Source organism: Cetorhinus maximus, chromosome 17 (genome assembly GCF_964194155.1).
Source record: "Cetorhinus maximus chromosome 17, sCetMax3.hap1.1, whole genome shotgun sequence".
NCBI classification, from domain to species: Eukaryota; Metazoa; Chordata; class Chondrichthyes; order Lamniformes; family Cetorhinidae; genus Cetorhinus; species Cetorhinus maximus.
The window spans coordinates 30760127-30782143 of NC_135895.1; the positions used below are offsets into that span (position 1 = coordinate 30760127).

The following is a 22017-nucleotide window of genomic DNA, read 5'->3' on the forward strand; positions in this document are numbered from 1 at the left end:
CAATTGTAGCAAGAATTCTTTATTCTTGTACTCCAATCCCCTTGCAATAAAGGCCAACATGCCCTTTGCCTCCTAATTACTTGCTGCACCTGCATGCCAACTTTGTGTTTCTTATATGAGTGCACCCAAATCTCTTTGAACATCAACGCTTACAAGTTTCCCACCATTTAAAAAATATTCTGCTTTTCTATTCTTCGACCAAAGTGAAAAACTTCACACTTCTCTACATTATGCTCCAACTGACATCTTGTTCCCCACTCACTTAACCTACCTGTATCTCTTACAGCCTCTCTGTGTCCTCTCCACAACTTGCCTTTCTACCTAACTTGGTATCATCAGCAAACCTAGATACATTACTCTTGTCTCTTCATCTAAGTCATTAATGTAGATTGTAAATAGCTGAGGCCCCAGCACTGATCCTTGCAGTACTCTACCATTCACTGCCTGCCAACTTAAAAAGCACATTTATGCCCACTCTCTGCTTTCTATCTGTTAATCAATTCTCTACCCACACTAAAATATTACCCCCAACTCCATGAGCCTTTATCTTGCCTATTAATCTTTGTGTGACACCTTATCAAATGCCTTTTGGAAATCCAGGTATAATACATTTACTACTTCTCCTTTATCTACCCCACTAGTTACATCCTCAAAAAACTCTAATAAATTTGTCAAATTTAACAAAGCCACATTGACTTGTTCTAATCGTGCTATGCTTTTCCAAGTGCATTGTTAAGACTTCTTTAATGATAGACTCCACCATTTTCCCAACAACTGATGTTAGGATAACTGGCTTATGGTTCACTCTTTTCTCTTTCCCTCCTTTCTTGAAAACTGACGTAGCATTTTCCAAATTCTAATCTAATGCAACTATTCTTGAATCTAAGGGACTTTGGAAAATCATAGCTAGCACATCCATTATCTCTGCAGCTATCTCTTTTAGAACCCTAGGGTATAGGTCATCAGGATTTTAGTCCTGTAAGTTTCTCTAATACTTTTTCTCTGCTGATATTAATTTCCTTAACTTCTCACTCTTTTTAGCTCCTAGGTTATCATCTATTTCTGGTGTGGAACTTGTGTCTTCTCCTTTGAAGGACAGACACAAAATATTTGTTCAATGCCTCTACCATCTCCTTATTCCCCATGATAATTTCCCCTGTCTTTGCTTCAAAGGGACCAAAATTTACTTCAGCTACTCTCTTCCTTTTTATATACTTATAAAAGCTCTTACAATCTGTTTTCATATTTCTGGCTAGTTTACTCTCATTCTATTTTTTCTCTTTTTATCAACTTTTTGGTGACCCTTTGCTAGTTCCTAATACATTTCCAATCCTCAGACTTACTACCTTTTTTTGCAACATTGTAAGCCTCTTCTTTTAATCTAATACTATCCTTAACTTTCTGAGTAAGCCATGGATGGGTCTTTCTTGCTGAGTTTTTGCTTTTCCATATAATGTATTTCTGTTGAACATTTTAACTTGTTTCTTTACATTTTTCCCACTGTTCATTTACCTCCATGCCTGTTAGTCTATTTACTCAGTTAACGTGGGCCAGTTCTCCCCTCATACCTGTATAATTGGCTTTGTTTAAGTTTAAGATTCTTGTATGCAATTGGAGTATGTCACATTCAACCTTAACATGGAATTCAATGGTATTATGATCACTATTTCCCATTGGATTTTTTATTATGACATTACTAATTAACTCTGCTTCATTACACAGTGCTAGATCTAAGATAGCTTTACCCCCTGTTGGTTCCACAACTTATTGAACCAAGAAACTGTCACAAAATCATTTTACAAACTCATCTCTAAACCACTCTTACCAATTTGATTGTCCCAGTCTATATGAAGATTAAAGTCCCCCTCAATTATTACATTTCCTTTGTTACAAGCTCCAATAATTTCATGTTTAATGCCCTGCCCAATGGCATAACTACTGCTAGGGAGCCTATAAACTACTCCCACCTGTGTTATTCCTGATTTCTACCCATACTGATTCTATTTCATGATCTTCAGGGACCAGATCCTTTCTCATAAATGTCCTTATGTTATCCCTTACTATCAGGGCTACCCCTCCTCCTTTGTCATTCTGTCTGCCTTTCCAAAATACTCAAAAGTATTCTGAAAAGCTGAGAAGCTATATGAAACTTGCATAAAGCATTGATTAGACCACATTTGGAGTACCATGAACAGTTCTAGTCTTTATATTATAAAAGGGATATCGAAACACTGGAGAAGATGCAAAAATACTAAAATACTTTACTAGAATGATACCAGAACTGAGAAATTATGCTTATCAGGAAAGATTGAATAAACTGGGCATCATTTCTCTCAGAAAAGACAGACAGAATGGCAAAGGAGGAGGGATAGCCCTGATAGTAAAGGATGACATAAGGACATTAGTGAGAAAGGATCTGGCCTTGGAAGATCATGAAGTAGAATCAGTATGGGTGGAAATTAGGAAATAGAGCTCTTCAAGATTATGGAAGCTTTTGGTAGTGTAGATGTAGAAAAAAATGCTTCCATTTGGGTGGGAGACCAGAACATGGAACCATCAATATGATATAGTCACTAATAAATCCAATAGAGAATTCAGCAGAAAATTCTTTATCCGGAAAGTGATTAGAATGTGGAACTTAGTACCAGAGGGAGTAGTTGAGGTATTTAAGGGAAAGCTACATGTGGGACAAAGGAATAGAAGAAGAGATTAATGGGGTTAGATGAAGACCGGTGGGAAGAGGTTTGTGTGGAAAATAAACACTGGCTTGGACTTTTATAGCCAAATGGCCTGTTTCTGTGTTGTAAATATATTGTAATACTTTGTAACTTTGTACTTATATGCCAGAAATGTTGCCATTTGGATGAAGTGTTAAACTGAGACTCGGGCCTAGATTTTCGCTACTGGGGCAGGTGTAATAACAACAGTAAAATTAAAAAACAGCCCTCTCACCCTCATCCCTCACAACTCCTCATCTCCCACCTACTCCTCATGCGCCATTCATGTCAACTCATGCCCTCTACCCACCCCTATGGCCCCTCATACCCTCCACGTCAACTTTTGCCCTCGACCCATCCCCCATGGCGCCTGACACTCTTAATGGCAACATATGCCACTTTAGTTCATCCCCATGACCCCAGCTCACCCAGTATCTACAATGGGCAGACCTCAGGAACTAAAATAAAATAAGGTTCGAAGTATCTATTACAGACTTCACTATATATATATAAAAACTCTCTCATTGATCAAAACCCATTCAATAAATTTAAATCCCTTCAAGTACCCCTTATAACCCACATCAAAGACAGCTTATGCCTTCATAACCTCTTGGAGCTTTCAATCAAACTATCAACTTACAAAACTCCCACCACCGCTCCCCCTGCCTCCCTCCCCCCGCCCTCCCCCCCTCTACTGTGACTATGATAGAAGAAACTCTTGTAGATGCAGCCAGCAGTGCTAATACTACAATGACAACCCTCAAGCTTATGCCAACAAACAGCAGCCTTTTCTTTCAACGTTTAAAGAGAAGTGTAGGGGATTTTAAAAATGAAAGCTTTTTAAAAATGTATTCCTTAACAGGGTGTGGGTGTCACTGCCTAGGCCAACATCTATTGCCTTTCAGAAGGTGGTGGTGAGCTTCCTCCTTGAACTGCTGCAGTCCATGTGGTGTAGGTACACTCACAGTGCTGTTAGGAAGGGAGTTCCAGGATTTTGACCAACAACAAAGAAGAAACAGCGATATAAATCCAAGTCAGGGTCGTGCATGGCTTGGAGGGGGAACTTACAAGTGGAGTTGTTTCCGTGTATCTGCTGCCTTTGTCTTTCAAGGCGGTAGAGGTCGCAGGTTTGGAAGGTGCTTGTAGATGGTACACACTACCATGTCGGTGGTGGAGGGAGTGAATGTTTAAGGTGGTGAGTGGGATGCCATTCAAGTGGTCTGCTTTGTCCTAGACTTTGTCCAGCTTCTTGAGTATTGTTGAAGCTGCACTCATCCAGGCAAGTTCAAAACACTCCTGACTTGTGTCTGGTAGATGGTGAACAGGCTTTGGGAAGTCAGGGGATGAGTTACTGCAGGATTCCTAGCCTCTTACCTGCTCTTGGAGCCACAGTATTTATATGGCTAGATCAGTTCACTTTCTGGTCAATGGTAACATCCAGGATATTGATAGTGTGGGATGTAGCAATGGTAATGACATTGAATGTCAAAGGGAGATGGTTAGATTCTCTCCTGTTGGAGATGGTCATTGTATGGCACTTGTGTGGCGTGAATGTTACTTGCCACTTGCCAAAGCCTGAATGTTGTCTAGGTCTTGTTGCATATGGACACGGACAGCTTTAGTAGCTGAGCAGTCATGAATAGTGCTGAACATTGTTCAATGATTCGTGAACATCCCCACTTCTGACCTTATGATTAAAGAAGGTCATTGGTGAAGCAGCTGAAGATGGTTGGGCCCTGGACACTAACCCTGAGGATCTCCTGCTTGACAGTTCCACAGACCTTATCCTTACATGCACATTTATGTCTACACTTAAAAACTCGTAAGTCACACACTGTGGGAACCGGACCGTGCTCCAGTAAAAATGGGATCTGTTCAAACTCTGCACAGGGTTCAAATGGCCCTGCGGGGTTTAGTTTCCATATGTTGCATCACATGATGCCCCTTTCCTCTACCAGTGCAAATAGGATCTGTCGGAAATGGGGGCAGGTCTTCCTGATCCAGGTTCCTGCCACCATTTTAGTTAAGGCGTGGAGTCTCCATGACTCTGTGAAATTCCAGGCCCTGGTCTAGCATGGACCAAAGATCCCAGGACATTATTTGAAGAAAAGCGGAGAGTTCTCTGAGTGACATTCCTTCCTCAACCAATACCTCCAATGAAAATAGTGGCTTAGTGCTATTACCACAAATATTTTCATGCAATGTGCATGTTTGGTGGCATGATACTTGCCTGTAATAATACAGCTGTAAGAATGCTCATATCATACTTTTTGAGCTGCTAATACACTACTTAATATTAATGTGAGTACATGAATCAACATTTTGTTAATCACAGAATCTCAGTGCAGAAGAGGACCTTCGGCCCATAGAGTCTGCACCGACACGTGAGAAACACCTGACCTACCTACCTAATCCCATTTACCAGCACTTGGCCCATAGCCTTTAATGTTATGATGTGCCAAGTGCTCATCCAGGTACTTTTTAAAGGATGTGAGGCAACCCGCCTCCACCAACCCCCCAGGCAGCGCATTCCAGACCGTTACCACCCTCTGGGTAAAAAGGTTTTTCCTCGCATCCCCCCTAAACCTCCTGCCTCTCACCTTGAACTTATGCCCCCTTGTGACTGACCCTTCAACTAAGGGGAACAGCTGCTCCCTATCCACCCTGTCCATGCCCCTCATAATCTTGTGCACCTCGATCAGGTCGCCCCTCAGTCTTCTCTGCTCCAATGAAAACAACCCAAGTCTATCCAACCTTTCTTCATAACTTGAATGTTTCATCCCAGGCAACATCCTGGTGAATCTCCTCTGCACCCCCTCCAGTGCCATCACATCCTTCCTATAATGTGGCGACCAGAACTGCACACAGTATTACAGCTGTGGCCTCACCAAGGTTCTATACAACTCCAACATGACCTCCCTACTTTTGTAATCTATGCCTCGATTGATAAAGGTAAGTGTCCCATATGCCTCTTTCACCACCCCACTAACATGCCCCACTGCCTTCAGAGATCTATGGATACACATGCCAAGGTCTCTTTGTTCCTCAGAACTTCCTAGTGTCATGCTGTTCGTTGAATACTTCCTTGTCAAATTACTCCTTTCAAAGTGTATCACCTCACACTTTTCAGGGTTAAATTCCATCTGCCGCTTATCTGCCCATCTGACCATCCCATCTATATCTCCCTGTAGCCCAAGACAGTCAACCTCACTGTTAACCACCCGGCCAATCTTTGTGTCATCCGCAAACTTACTAATCCTACCCCCCACATAGTCATCTATATCGTTTATATAAATGACAAATAATAGGGGACCGAGCACAGATCCCTGTGGTACGCCACTGGACACTGGTTTCCAGTCACTAAAGCACTAATCCAGTCACTTTACAGCATTGACTGCTGTACAAATGCTTTAGAGCATTGACTCAGAGCAAATTTATAATGTCCATTTCACTGAGTATACACCCCCACCCTCACACCCACACTCCCCCCACACCACCACCACTGGCTCAAATTTATCTTAGTCTTTATCTGGGGTATTTTGTCTCTCCCAGGAGTTCATAGGACTCAGGGTTGGTTAGTGAGTACAAGAATTGTGAAGCATAAGGCATTACAACTGTATGGGACAAGCTAGATGGAACAGTACATATTTTCCTGTCCATCATTTTCGAATCTTTATATAAAAAAGAAGGAATTGTTTGATCAGCCAAAGCACACTCCAGTTATGCAATAGTCATGATAAGTTGGAAAGAGGTCCAACAGACACTGCACTAATGCAGTAGATGTACTATCTGCATTGTGAGTGTGGTGCTTCCTATCTGGTGTGTGCTCATGGTTGGCCTCTCTTCATACTCTGCCTCACTAAGAAAAATCAATTTAAAGTTGCATCCATGTTATTCAACAGAAAACTCTATACTCCTGTCAGCAGTGCTTTTTGAAATCTTGCCCTAATTCAACTGGTGCTAGATCTGAGTTTGAGTTTAATATTCAGTCTTATTTTATATGATCACACCTTCACTCCCAACTTGCTCCCCAACCCCAATGAGATTCTCATAACTGGCCTATAACAAGGCCTTAACAGTTTTTAACAAACAAGGTGATTGGGAATGAAACAGAAGAGAAGTCCATTCCAGCTTTCTACTGGTTTGACGAATTACTGCATCAAAATTAACACAGAGGAAAGTTGCTTCCCAAGCAGATTGGAGCAAGCCATTAGACAGGCATGAAAATACAAGGAGTACAAGAGATTTATAGAAGTAAAAGTTTTGCACAACTTCCTTCTACTTTATTTCTTGCTTATAAAGCAAAGGATCCCATATGCTTTTTAACAGTCTTCAAAAATTTGTGTGCACACAACCCCAGGCCTCTCTGTTCCTGCACCATCTTTATAATAGTATAATTTAGCTAATAATGCCTCTCCTCATTCTTCCTGTCAAAATGCATAACTTCATACTTTCTGTTTTATGCCTTTCTTTTATATTTATTCATAGGATGTGGGTATCATTGGCTAGGCCAGCATTTATTGCCCATCCCTACTAGCCCTTGAACTGAGTGGCTTGCTAGAGGGTGTTTAAGAGTCAACCACATTGTTGTAGGTCTGGAGTCACATTAGGCCACAGGCCAGGCAAGGATGGCAGATTTCCTTCCCTAAAGGGCATTGGTGAATCAATTGGGGTTTTCTGAAAATCAGCAATGTTTTTTTTTAATGATTTTCAATTCCAGATTTTTTTTTATTGAATTCAAATTCCACCATCTGCCATGGTGCATTTCAAACCCAGGTCCTCAAAGCATTACCCTGGGTCTCTGGGTTATCAGTTCAGTGACAAGACCATGACGCTACCACCTCCCATGTGCCTTCCCGTTTCATCAGTCTGTCTCTGTCCTCCTGAAGTTTGTAATTATCTTCCTCACTATTTATAACATTCTTGAGTTTTGTGTCATCTGCAATCTTTGAAATAATGCCTTGTTCACCCAAGTGCATTTCATTAATGGATTTCAAAAAGAGCAGAGATCCTAATAATGAAACCTGGGAACACTACTCTATGCTTTCCTTCTGAAAAACAACCATAACCACCATCTCTGCATTTTGTCTCCTAGTGAATTCCATAATTCTACTGTCATGCCATCTTGGATGCTCCTTGCCTGTGGGATCATACAAAAGCAGGCAGGAGAATGGGGGTAGCAGCATGCACTATCCCTCCACTATAATCAAACTCCTTTGCATAGGTTTGGCTATAAAGTGTGACCTACAGACATACAACCTGGTCCTACAGTGATCAAAAGTGGGAGAAGTGACAGGTGCCATCACACTGGAAGTCGTATTCCTCAAAATGTAATAGATGATGGTCAGTCGCTTTTTGCACCCGGAGGCAGCATAAGCGTCAGGCAGCATTATATGACAACCCAGCTGCTCCATTTAGGGATGCCAGATTTCACCAGGGGGGCTGATAAAAGGAAGTCTGCTTCTTAGATTACTGCCCAGTGTACCATGGCTGGGGTGACTCAATCCAGCAGCAAGAAACCACAGAAAAAAACAAAGACAAAGTCACCAACCATGACAGCAGCATGCTGGAATGTCCACACCCTACTTGATCATCAAGCTAGCCAGTGGACCAGAATGCTATTCCGCTCCAGTAGCCAGGAAACTTAGCCACTATTGTGTCGAAATAGCTGCCTTTAGCAAGACAAGACAAGCAGGAGGAGGCAGCTTGAAGAAATAGGAGTAGGATACACTTTCTTTTGGAGCGGTCTAGCTCGTCTCGAATGTAGAAAGGCAGGGGTTGGTTTTGCCATTGGGAGAGAGATTACAAAGGATCTCAAAAACCTTCGCAAAGACGTCAATGAACACCTGATGAGCCTACAACAACATGAGAGACACACAACAATCAGAAGTGCAAATGCTTGACTAATGACGAACAGTGAAGATGTAAAGGAAAGGTTCTATGATCTGGACCATCTCCTACAATCAAACCCTAAAGACAACAATATTATCCTCTTGGGTGATTTCAATGCCAGAATCAGATATGACCACATCTCATGGGCAGGCATCCTCAGTCAATATGGGGTTGGAAAGGAAAATGGAACTCTCCTACTTCAGTTGTGTGCCAGGCATGACCTTGCCATAACTAATACAATATTCCACCAGAAAGGAAAATACCAGACAACCTAGCAACACCCCCCAATCCAAGCATTGGCATCTCCTTGATTACGATCCTGTCAGACAGAAGGAAAAGGCTGATGTCAAATAACTCACTGACTGCTGACTAGCTGACTGCTAGACAGACCAACGCCTGATCCACACCAAACTGAGTCTAAAGATCCAGCCAAAACCTGGTAAATCTGCATGGTAAATCTACTTGCCAGGCATGACCAAAGCTAAATGTCAAACTCCTCAAGTACCCTACTATTGCCTTAGACCTTGCTACACAACTTGACACAACTCTGCAGTTCTTCCTCCCCAAATTGATGTAGAAGATGAATGGAAACAGCCCTATATCAGATCAGCCCAGTGTACATTTCTCCCGATTTTTATTTCCATTGAAGTAAAACGAGCTGCCCAGTCACTGTCACACATTTTACACTATGACACAAAGAAAGAAGCACCCTCAAGAACATTAGGTAGGTGTCAAAACAACTCACCTTTATGAGAAAATCATGTCCACTATTTCAGAGCAACATTGTGTTTCTTCACCCTATGCCTTCAACAATATTTTCTTAGCAATTTTACATCACTGATTAGGTTATAGTCATTTATTCCCTGGAGGTTAGAAGAATGAGGGGTGATCTTATTTTAAATATATAAACTTCTTAAGGGGCATGACAAGGTAGATGCTGAGAAAACATTTCCCCTGGCTGGGGAATCCAGGGTCACAGCCTCAGAATAAAAGGTCAGCTATTTAGGACTGAGACAAGGAGAACATTCTTCAATTATAATGTTGCAAATCCTTGGAATTCTCTAGGCCCAGAGACTCACAGGTGCTCAGTTGTTGAGTATATTCAAGACAGAGGTCAATATATTTTAGGTAGTAAGGAAATTAAGGGATATGGGGATAGTGTGGGAATGTGGAGTTGGGGTAGAAGATCCGCCATGATCTTGATTGGTGGAGCAGGCTTGAAGGGCCAAATGGCCTTCTCCAGCTCCTCTTTCTTATCTTACTATGCTCTTGCATATAAATGGCTTTTAGTTATGTGCTAGTGGTAAGGACATTGAGATAATATGGAGTACATACTTTGATGCATTATATTTTGAAGCAATCAGGCTTTCTGTTGGTAGAAGCAGTTCAGTCTGATGAAAGGAGATGGCATGTAGGAGAAAGGCAAAGAGGCCATAATACATGGGGCAATTCTAGTCTAGTTTGTTTGAAGGTTTGGAGTAGCACATAGGATGATACTGATATAATGTTTTTAAATAGCAACAGCATTTAAGTAGAGTAGAAACTCACAAGTTTTCTGTCCAGGCAAACTTCCTGACAATCCGATTTTGCTGTATGAAATGAAAACATATTATTACTTTAATTAATAAACCAGTTTCTTTATCAATATCAGCTGCCTAGTCAATATCGATTCATTGCAGTCATTTCCAGAATGAGTAGTAAGTTGCCTCCTAAAGCTAACCTCTTGAAACTAATATTCTGGTACGTTTTGTCCAAATGTATTGGCAGAAACATCAACTTTCATGGCTTATATGTTATATATAGAACAAAAAGGCATTCTACTTTAGACTTAACAAGTTTGTAGCCAATGGCAGGTGCTTGCAGAAGATGCAAATAAATGCTAATGAGGTGGGATGGTTGTTACCTGACTTATTTTCCTCCCCATTTGTTTGAACAGTGAAGATGTGAGAGTTAGGCCCTGTAAGCAGTCCATCTCTGACTGGAGTGAGGGATCCAAGCAGATATATCCCTTTTTATCTCAAAGACAGCTGGGCAGGGTCATACTGTTACTTTTTTAATAGCCATTGTACTTCATAACCACTTCTGTTTTTATTTTTTTCATCCACTTTCTTTGTATTATCATAAACTTGAAAATGTGCAAACAAAAAGTCACAATAAAGAAACAGCAAACTGAAATCCCTTTTCAAAAATATCTTGGAACTATGGTCCCCACTGAATCTGATGACAAGAAGTTTATTGGACAATCTGTTGGAGTAATGTGCTAAGAAATTTCGTACAATTGTACCGTTTATAAGATCATTATGTTTTGGGGCTGTGTCTTCAGACTTAGGGTAAATGAAAGGGGTCATATGACCTGTTCTATAATCTGCCTGACAGTAAGCCTGGATGGTTTGATTGTTATAGATCAAAGGAAGATTTGGATTGTTTTACCAAGAAGAAGGTGCAAGATATTTATGTTTGGAGACAATGGCAACAATCCCTGGGTATACCATGAGTAGGTGCTGAGACTCCTAAAGTCCCAGAAATATGTTATCGGCATCAACTTATCATCAGTTGTGCTGCAAACTATCCATTTACTTCTAAGATGAAAGGGAATTGGGATCAAGGATAACTAATTAGCATTTCTATTGAGACACAAAGTTAACGTGTTTCCTATTGTCCTGGGGAAGGGGGCAGAGGAAACCATTTGGAGATCAGGATACAAGCTTCCCTATAAATTCCATGAGTATCACAGACAGATGGTTCTTTTGTGTGGTCTGCAGCCTTCTGAGAGGCAGAGAGAGCAGGAAATAGAGGCAGCCAGGCCTGCACCTGAAGCAGAGGAAATGCTGACTCTATTGTTAATCATGCAAAGTGTGGGTGGGAGCTCATACTCAGATTAAAGACCAGGTTCATAAGGATTTAGAGGAGGCTGGAATATTTGCCCAGCTTGGAACTAGAGGAAGCAATCTACAGTATAACCCTCACAGTGAAAGTCAATTCTGGGATTGAAGGTTACCTAGCTGGGAAAGTCAAATGGAAGCAACCCATTGGAAGCTTGGAGCCACTGTGGATCATTTGCCATAAAAACTGTATCTTTGTGGAGAGTGTAATGTGCCATAAATAAAAATGAACTGTTTATGTCTGTAACTTAAACTATAAATTGCTTACAAAAAGGAAATAATGTTTAGTATAGTGTATTTTAGTCATTTGTTAAAGTAAGAGTTTTAAAATGTAATGAGTCATTCTTTCAGTTAATAACTAGAACTTCAAATCTCTTTTGAAAATTATCAGTCACTATAGAGATTGTAACAAATTTTACTTATCTATAACTCAGGAAGGATATATTGGCCTTGGCGTGAGTACAACTCTGATTCACAAGAATGAAACTGGGGCTCAGAGCGGCCAATTATGAAGATAGCTTGCATTGAAGATCGAGGGGGTATTTTGATCAAGGTATTTAAAGTGATTTGATAGAAATTACTTCTTCCAATAGGGCAATCAAGAATAAGGGGACATAGTTAGAGCTGGGCAACTCAGGAGTGAAATCAAGATGCATTTTTTTATGCAAAGGCCAGTAGAAGTCTTTAATTCTCTCCCCCATAAGGTTGCGGATCCCAGGACAATTGGAGCTTTCAAGACTGAGATAGAAAGACTTTTGTTAGGTATGACATGAATCAACTGTGGGTGAATGGAGTCGAGCTGCAGATCAGCAATTAACTAACTGAATGATGGAACAGGTTGGAAGGGCTGAATAGCCTGCTCCTGTTCCTATAATAACAAACAAATTTCTCACCTTAATCGGTTTGCAGTTGGTTTGAAACCACAGATTCCACAGCATGCAGCTGGAAAGCGTATACTGCCACCCATGTCTGTTCCAATACCAAGGATGGAGCCACCTGCTGCAATCAAGGCAGCCTCCCCACCAGATGACCCACCAGATGTCCGCTTTGCATTATGTGGGTTGATGGTCTGTCCATAAATGGGATTACTGCACTCAAAGCTGTTGCAAAGAAAAATACATCATTTTATGGGTGATCTGTAATGTTAATAATCTGTAAACATTAGCAGGGAACCTAAAATGACTCTATTCCACCTCCCTCCATTAACACTTCAAAAGGACTGCTGTATACTTATTAACGCAGGAAGGGATAGTCCTTACAAACACTCATGCCAACCAATAGCTTTTTAAGTTCACAGTGCACTTTTCAATCTATTTGTCACCTTATAAGCATTTCACAGGAAACATTGGTGGGGTGGGGGTGGATTTTAAGGACCCGCAATAGAGGGAAGCGTGGCGTGCAGGGTGACTGAATTAGGCGGGATGCAAAATGTTGATTTCCCAACAGCAGGTTGGCATGCAGAGTCAGTGGTATGTTTGCAGCATGTCAGGCCTCACGCCAGCCTGTGGAGGGTTTGTACTTGTAATACATTTGCATGCCGTGAGTACTCAGTAGCATAAAACTTTTTTTTTGATACAGGCATACCTTTAAGGTAAACTCAGTGGTACACAAGAATCTTTTTGCACCCAGTTCACATTTGTTTAAAGGTGGCGTGCAACAATTGTCTTTGTGTCTAAGGTCAGTGGTTTTCCTTGTGGAACTCTATGGCACAAGGGGGGTTGGGCGGGAAAATGGCAGCTTGCATGGAGGCTCAAGACTAGCAAGGGTAAGTCACAAGTGAGGGGAGGGGTGGGTGAAGTGGGATTGGGGGCATGGAGGAGTGAACTGGGAATGGCCTGGCATCCTGGGTGCAGTGGAGGGTGGTGTGGGCAGTCAGTCAAGCTAAGAAAATAAGGGGCCTAAAGGAAGTGTCAGTACAATTCAAGTGTGGGTCCATCTCAGGGTATTGGCTGACAGTCCTTTCAGGGCTTTGAGCCCACAACATGCCTACCGCTTTTCAATTATCCCCACTGAGAGTGATTTTGGGTAATGTCCTTTAAATGTGTAGCAGAGGGTCAGCTGAGCCTGCAATTTCAGCCATATCCCACAGAACGGTGAGTACAATACTGGACTCTAACATGGACAATAATAAAGAGTGAACGCAAAAACACAATATTGCTTCCTCCACAATAAAAGAGATGTCCCTAACTCCCCTGTAGCCATCAATGCGTGCCAACTATGAGGCCTGCCAGTACATTTAACACTCTGACTGCTGCTTGTATCAACTAATAATGACGATGCACACATGAATAAAGTGAAACCAATGCAATGTGAATTATTTACAAGTGAAATTTAAGTTTGAAAAAACATGCATGCCACCTTTGTGTCCTCAATAAGTCTTATGTTAATGTCAATGGAGTTGGGCAGGAAAGTTTTGGCCATGATGGAGAGCCTTCCTGTTTGACCAAGAGGCTCTTTTATAGGCCACCTGTAGCTGCAGCATTGTCAGTTGACAGTGGGTTTCACCAATGAAAAGTATCCCCCATCACAGAATCACGCATGTTTCCCCTGCCTCCGGCACTTTAAATTTTATCTGCAATCATGTGGGAAACGAGCGGAAGTGGCACACAATTCATTCTGCTGTCAGGAACAGCATACCACTAACAAATCCCACCCATCATCTTTTTGAATTGGAGATTGTCAACATGAGCTAATCAAATCAGTACAAGAACAGAAATGGAAGTGATAGAACCAATCCCTTTTTCTACTTCAGACAACAAAGTTTTGAGATGCTGTCTCAGAGCCATAGCAAGGGATGTATTTATTGAGAGTTTAGGATTTTACTACAGTGTTTTGGTGATATAAGGTGCAGACCACTGGTAGTGGCAATATCTGCTTATATCATTAATATCTGTAACTTAGTTGGTTGTTTATCCATTCATCGCTAAAGTGTCTTTGTTCCTGTGGTGGAACCAGGGAGAGTGCCCACACAACTTATATTATAGCAGTCAATATCCGTATAAGTGACATTAATAATGATAGTAAAATAGATTGCTACCTAATGGAGGCAGTCAGCTGTACATGAGAGTCTGAAAGCACAAACTTCAGCTCTCCATGTCCGTTCAAGGAAACCGGTTATTGTGCACCTTATTTTTTATGACAATAGCGTATAGTGATTCTTATTTCTAGTAGAAGAAAATAAACATTTTCGAAAGATTCCAAAGATGTTAGATGTTATTGTTAACAATACATGCTTAGCACATTTTTTTGACATTCCTCTATCCATTGTTCAATTAGGAAGATATTTGGGGAAGATAGAGATTCCTACTTAACTTCATTTGTAAAACTGTATTGAAGCCCAGACAACTATTTCAACTTTCATACTTAAGAGAAATTAGTTTTGGCTTCATGATCAGAATTATAATAAGCTTCAAAATGCCAGAAGGTGCATCAAATGAAGGGCTAAAGATCAAAATGTTCTGGGAGGAGGCATGACCTCAGATGCCCCAGAAAATAAATCTCAAACCTTCAATGGTCACATTCTCTTGCAGCTAAATTGAATGTAGAAATTACTGAAAATTATGTTTTTATGTACTTTAGAGTTGTCACACTATAATAAAATGTTGGATATATTTAGTATAAGCACTGACCTGCACTTTCAGTGCAAAGCCACATGTGAATGGAATTAAGCCATATATATTCAGGGCTGTTTTTCAGTTCTCAACTTTTCTGGGCCTCTTCAGCTTTTGTGCTGCAGTTGGTCATTTTTTAGCGGCAGATGTGACCAACATAATATATTTTTTGATCTCCCCACAAGGCTATCCTCATTTGAAAGGTGAAATAATCCAGCTGAAGTCCTTGAGAAACCCATTAGATCCACAGTTCTGTCATGCTGAGCCCCAGAAGGGGTTTGAACGCAGAGTAATAATCCACAGCATTTTCACCCGGGGAGCCAGGTTTCAACCAGTTAGACTAATAATATGTAGCTCTTTTCTATCTACTGTAGAAGTAAGAATTAACCTGGAATAAATTAGTTTAGGGACAAACTCAATTCGATTCTTAGGCATGAGTCTACAGCACAAATTGCTCACTGATAGTACAAAGGAATGACATTTTGTCATCTGCTGCCAAATGCAAGCTAGTCAATTCTATAAAGCAGTACTCACAGAAGTAAAAAGCAATCAATTTTCTTCTGTAGGTGAAATAATTAACCTAAATTACTATCATCAATTGGATAAATGCTTCATACATAAACACAAAGATAACCTATAGGGCCTCATCTTCACTAGCCTATCTGTTGCACTTGTCCATGACAGTATTGGTAGGAGTGGTGACTACACAATCTGTGACCTAATGGTCCAGCATAGTCCTCACTCCGCCATCACTAATAAGGCAGGTGACCATCGGTGGTTCAGTAAAGAGTACAGAAGTGCATGCCAGCAGCAGCATCAAGAGTATCTGAAAATGAGGTACCAACCTGGTGAAGCTACAACACAGGATTACATGCATGCTAAAGCAGAAGAAATGTGCTATAGACAGAGTTAAGCCATTCCACAGCCAATAAACCTCATAAAAATTTTTCAGTCCTACCACATCCACTCTTCTAATTCTAGCCTCTTGTGTATTCCCAATTTTAATTGCTCCACCATTGATAACTGCATCTTCAGTTGCCTAGGCCCTAAGCTCTAGAATTCCCTCCCTAAATTTCTCTGCCTCCCTAACTTGATTTCCATTTTTAAGACACTCCTTCAAGCCTACCTCTTTGCCAAGATTTTGGTCATCTGACCTAATTTATCTTTTTGGTGGCTCAGTGTCATACTTTGTTTTACATTGCTCCCGTGAAGCGCCTTGGGACATTTCACTTTGTTAAATATAAGTTGTTGTTGCTGCGAATGGTGGTAGACAATTAAGCATATTTACATCATCACTTTCCTATTTCCACTTTTGTAACTTTACCTGACTCTGGCCTGTCTCAGCTCATCTGCTGCTGAAACCCTCAACCATGTCTTTGTTAATTCTAGACTTCAGAATTCCGACACACGCCTGGTTGGCCTTCCACGTTCTACATCCTTAAACTTGAGGTCATCCAAAACTCTATTGGCTGTGTCCTAACTCACACAAAGTCCCATTCACCCATTAACCCTGTGCTCTCTACCTCTGTTGGCTCCCAGTTAATCAATGCCTTCATTTTAGAATTGTCATTCTTGTTTTCAAACCCCTCCATGGTCCCTCCCAATCTCTGCATTCTCCTGCATCCCCACAATCCTCCAAGATATCTGTGTTCCTCCAAATCTAGCTTTTTGAGCATCCCTGATTTTAATTGTTCCACTATTGGTGGTTAGACTTCAGCAGACCTAGGCCCTAGCTTTGGAATTCTCTCCTTAAATTTCTCCATCCCTCTACCTTCTGTTCCCCCTTTAAGACGTGCATTTGTCATCAGTCCTAATGCCTCGTTATCTAGCTGGGTGTCAAATTTTATTTGACAATGCTCCTGTGAAGGGCCTTAGGATGTTATACTACATTAAAAGTGTTATATAAAAACAAATTGCTGTTATTGTTTTTGTATCCAATGAGAAGAAGAGGCTTCATTAACATTCCCATCTTCAATGATGGCAGGACTCAACGCAAGTGAAAAAGACAAGGATGAAGAAATGCCTAGTAGATGATCCCTCTGGGTTTCCTCCTAGGTTTTAAACCATCACAGATGTTAGCCTTCAGCCCTTTCGATTTACTTCATGTGACATCAAGAAATGACTGAGTCTACATGGCATAGGCCACTGGCCACGACAACATTTTCAGCTGTATGCTGAAGAGCTGTGCTCCAGAACTATCAGTGCTTTATGCCAACCTGTGCTTAGCATAGCAAATTCACTGACATTTATCCGACAATGTGGAAAATTGTCCATGTAGGTCCCATCCACAAAAAAGCTGAACAAATCCAATTCGGCCAATTACCATCCTATCATTCTACTCTCAATCATTAGTGAAGTGATGGAAGGAGTTATCAACAGTGTTATCAAGCAATACTTACCAATAACTTGGACAGTTTGTCTTATGCTAGGACCACTGAGCTACAGAGTTAATTCAGAGCTTCAATCTTGGTTCAAACATGAACAAAAGAGCTGAATTCCAAAGGTGAAATGGGAGTGGCTGTCTTTGACACCAAAACAGCGTGACAACGAGCAGCTCTAGTAAAATTGAAGCCAATGGGGATCCAGCAAAAAACTCTCCACTGGCTGGAATCATATCTATCACAAAGGAAGATGGTTGTAGTTGCTGAGGGCCAATCATCTCAGTCCCAGGACATCCCTGGAGGAGTTCCTCAGGGTAGTGTCCTAGGCCTAACCATCTTCAGCTGCTTCATTAATTAACTTCCCTCCATCATAAGGTCAGAAGTGAGGATGTTCACTGATAATTGCACACTGCTCAGTACCATTCTCAACTCCTCAGATAGCAGTCCATACTCACATGCAGCAAGTAATATTTGCACCAGACAAGTGACAGACAATGACCATCTCCAACAAGAGAGAATCTAACCATCTCCTCTTGATAGTCAATGGCATTACTATTGCCGAGTCCCAACAATCAACATTCTAAAGGGTCACCAATGACCAGAAACTGAATTGGACCGGCCAAGTAAATACTGTGGCTACTAGGGCAGGTTGAGTACTTTGCAGCACGTTGTTCAGCTCCTGATTTTCCAAAGCCTCTACAACACCTACAAAACACATGTCAGAGTGGGATAGGTATAGCTGCAACAACATTAAAGAAGCCTGACACCATCCTCATGAAAGGGAAATCATGTTTAACTGATTTATTAGAGTTCTTAGAAGGAATAGCATGTGGTGTGGATAAAGGGGAGTTTGTAGATGTACTGTACTTGGATTTCCAGAAGGCATTTGATAAGGTGCCACATCAAAGATTATTGTGAAAAATAAGTGTAGTGGGTAACATATTAGCCTGGATAGAGGATTGGTTGGCTCGCAGAAAACAGAGTATGCATAAATGGGTCTCTTTCTGATTGGCAGGAAGTGACGAATGGAGTTCTAGTGGCTTCAACTTTTTACAATTTACATCAATTACTTAGATGAGGAGAGTGAAGGCATGGTAGCTAAATATGCAGATGTACAAAGATAGGTAGGAAAGTATGTTGTGAAGAAGACGTAAAGAGTTTGCTGACTGATATAGATAGGTTGAGTGCATGGGCAAAAATCTGGCAAATGTAGTATAATGTGGGAACATGTGAAGTTGTTCACTTTGGCAGGAGGAATAAAAAGGTAAAGTATTACTTAAACGGAGAACGACTGCAGAATTCTAAGGTGCAGAGGGATCTAGGCATTTTTGTGCATGAGTCACAAAATGTTAGTATGCAGGTACAGCATGTAATCAAGAAGGCTAATGGAATGTTATCCTTTATTGCGAAAGGAATTGAACATAAAAGTAAGGATGTTGAGCTTCAGTTATACAGGGCATTGGTGAGACCACATCTCGAAAACCGTCTGCAGTTTTGGTCTCCTTATTTAAGGAAGGATGTAAATGCATTGGAGACGGTTCAAAGGAGTTTACTAAATTGATACCTGGAATGAGCGAGTTATCTTATGAATATAGGTTGGACAGGCTGGGCTTGTTTCCACTGGAGTGTAGAAAAGTGAGGGGTGATTTGATTGAAGTATATAAGATCCTGAACGGTATTGACAAGGTGGACGTGGAAAGGATGTTTCCTCTTGTGGGTGAGTCCAGAACTAGGGGGCACTGTTTTAAAATTAGGGGTCGCCCTGATCGGACAGAGATGAGGAGAAATTTTTTTCTCTCAAAGGGTTGTGCAACTTTGGAAGTTCTCTGCCTCAGAAGGTGGTGGAGGCAGGGTCACTGAATATTTTTAAGGCAGGGGTAGATAGATTCTTGCTGGGCAAAGGAATCAAAGGTTATCGGGGAATGTAGAACTCAAAACACAAACAGATCAGCCATGATCTTATTGAATGGCGGAGCAGGCTCGAGTGGCCAACTGGCCTACTCCTGATCCTATTTTGCATGTTCGTATCCAGGACAAAACAGTCTGCTGAATTGGTGCCTTTGCCACCTGTTTAAACATCCATTTCCTCCACCACTGCCATAGTATGTCTGCAGCATGCATAATCTACAGGATGGACTGCAGCAAGTTTCCAAGACTTTTTCTACTGCACCTTCCAAATCCATGACCTCTACCACCTTAAAGGACAAAAGCAGCACATGTATAGGAAAACTATTACTTCCAAGTTCCCTCAGGTCATCCTGACTTGGACTAATAGGTATTGAGTCAAAATCCTGGAACTCCTTACCTATATTGTGGGAGCATTTTCACCACATGGATTGCAGCTGTTACCTATGAAATAGGAGCTGGCCCTTTGAACCCGCTCTGCCATTCAATAAGATCATGGCTGGCCTTCTATTTCATTTTACTCATATCCCTTAATTCTCTTAGTGCCCAAAGATTCTTCGACCTCTGTCTTGACTGAGCATCCACAGTTCTCTGGGGTACAGAATTCCAAAGTTTAACAAACTTTTCTGAGTGAAGAAATTTCTCCTCATCTCAGTCCTAAATGGCTGATCCCTTATTCTTAGACTGTGACCCTGTGTTCTAGGTTCCCCAGTCAGGGAAATCATTTTCTCAGCATTTATCCTGACAAGCCCCTTAAGAATTTAATGTGTTTCACAGAATTGTTACAGCACAGAAAGAGGCCATTTGGCCCATCATGTTTTCACTGGCTCTCCGAATGATCATTTCACCTAGGACCATTCTCCTGCCTTCTCCCCGTAACCCTGCACTTTGTTTCTTTACAAATAATCATTTAATTCCCTCTTGAATGCGTCAATTGAACCTGCCTCCACCACACTCAAGCAGTGCATTCCAGTCCCTAACCACTCATTGTTTGAAATGTGTTTTTGTATATCTCTTTTGCTTCTTTTACCAATTACCTTAAATCTGTGCCCTCTGGTTCTAGATTCTTTTGCCAATGGAAACAATTTTCCCCGATCTACTCTGTCTCATGATTTTGAATACTTCTATCAAATCTCCTCTCAGCCTTCTTTACTCCATGGAAAAGAGTCCTAACCTCTCCAATCTACCTTCATAACTGAACCATTCTTGTAAACCTCTTCTGCACTCTCTCCAATGCCTTGGCATCCTTCCTAAAATGCAGCACCCTCAACTGTATGCAGTACCCCAGCTGAGGTCTAACTAGTGTCTTATACAAGCTCAACATAACCTCCTTGCTCTTGTACTCTATGCCCCTATTAATAAAGCCTAGGGCACTGTAAGCTTTATTAACTGCTCTCTCAACTGTCCTGCCACCTTTAATGACTTATGCACATATACACCCAGGACCCTCTGCCCCTGCAGCCCCAATTAGATAACCTCCAATTTTTCTACTCTCCAGGCAATTTAGGCCAAGTGTACTCAATATCTCCTCATAGGACAAGCCCCTCATCCCAGAACCAGTCTACATTCACTCTACCAGTTATGTCCATCCTTAGGTAAGATGTGACCTCAAAATTCCCTGTAAAATTCTAGTAAGACTTCTTTACTCCTGTATGCGAATCCACTTGTAACAAAAGCTAATATACCAAGAATATATCCCACTACCACCTTCTTAAGGTCAACTAGGGATGGGCAATAAATGCTGCCCTTGCCAGAAACCCCTGTACCCCATAAATGAAATGAAAAATAAGCACATATAAACATACTACTCATTTCAAAGAAGAACTGAAGTGGATAGGCCCTATTTACAAGATATCATGTGAGTAAACTTGCACTACACTGCCATCAAATGAATGAGGGCCTTCAAATCATGTTTCAAATTCAAAATATTTTCAAATTTTCCTTTCACATAATACATAAATTCCTTATATTTATACACAAACAATATTGTAGCAGAAGCAGTGTATTATGACCATTTCACAATTGTGAAATAACCTCAGTATTACACCTTTATCTCTTTTTAAAAGAATGTTCAATGGCAAAAGGTATGTGCTGTATGTTGATACATTCAAATCTATTCAGTAATTAGCCCTTTTCCACTCCCACCATGATCTTCATAATTAACATTTCTCTGGTCCTTAAAAGCACCGCAATTTTCAGTGGTAATCTATTGAATATCACCTTAATAATGTCTGAGGAACATTGGTTTTCACAAATGGAATCGCTCCTTGTTTCTTCAGCACCTTAACTATTACGCTGTCTTGACCTGCAGGTTGGTTTACAAATTTCTTAAGCCCACAAGTTGAATCATAACCCTGTATTAAAGTAATTTTAGAACATTTTATTATTGTTGCTTCATTGGGTCACATGATGTTCTGACAGGCTTTTTGATCCCTGATTAAAATATAATATTTGTTGTCTTGCAGAGAACATTTGAGCTCTGGGCAAAATTACATCTCAAATGGCTGACAGTAAAGAAGAAAAAATTGCAATCAGAAACATGAAATACCTTTTTCAAGTCTCGGCGATTAACTAATGGTTTGGCCGCAATCAGTGGAACATTCTTGTTCTCTCATATTTGCAATATGGT

General features: G+C 41.0%; 1 protein-coding gene across 1 annotated transcript in view; it reads right to left on the bottom strand.

Moving 5' to 3' along the window:
* Positions 1 to 22017, bottom strand: part of LOC144692828 (fatty-acid amide hydrolase 1-like) — a 90086-nt gene that overhangs the window by 55437 nt on the left and 12632 nt on the right. The window contains exons 4-6 of the mRNA XM_078561901.1: positions 21609 to 21742; positions 12385 to 12591; positions 10158 to 10198 (exon numbers count right to left, since the gene is read on the bottom strand). Coding sequence (XP_078418027.1) covers positions 10158 to 10198; positions 12385 to 12591; positions 21609 to 21742 — 382 coding nt within the window. The remainder of the gene's footprint in view (positions 1 to 10157; positions 10199 to 12384; positions 12592 to 21608; positions 21743 to 22017) is intronic.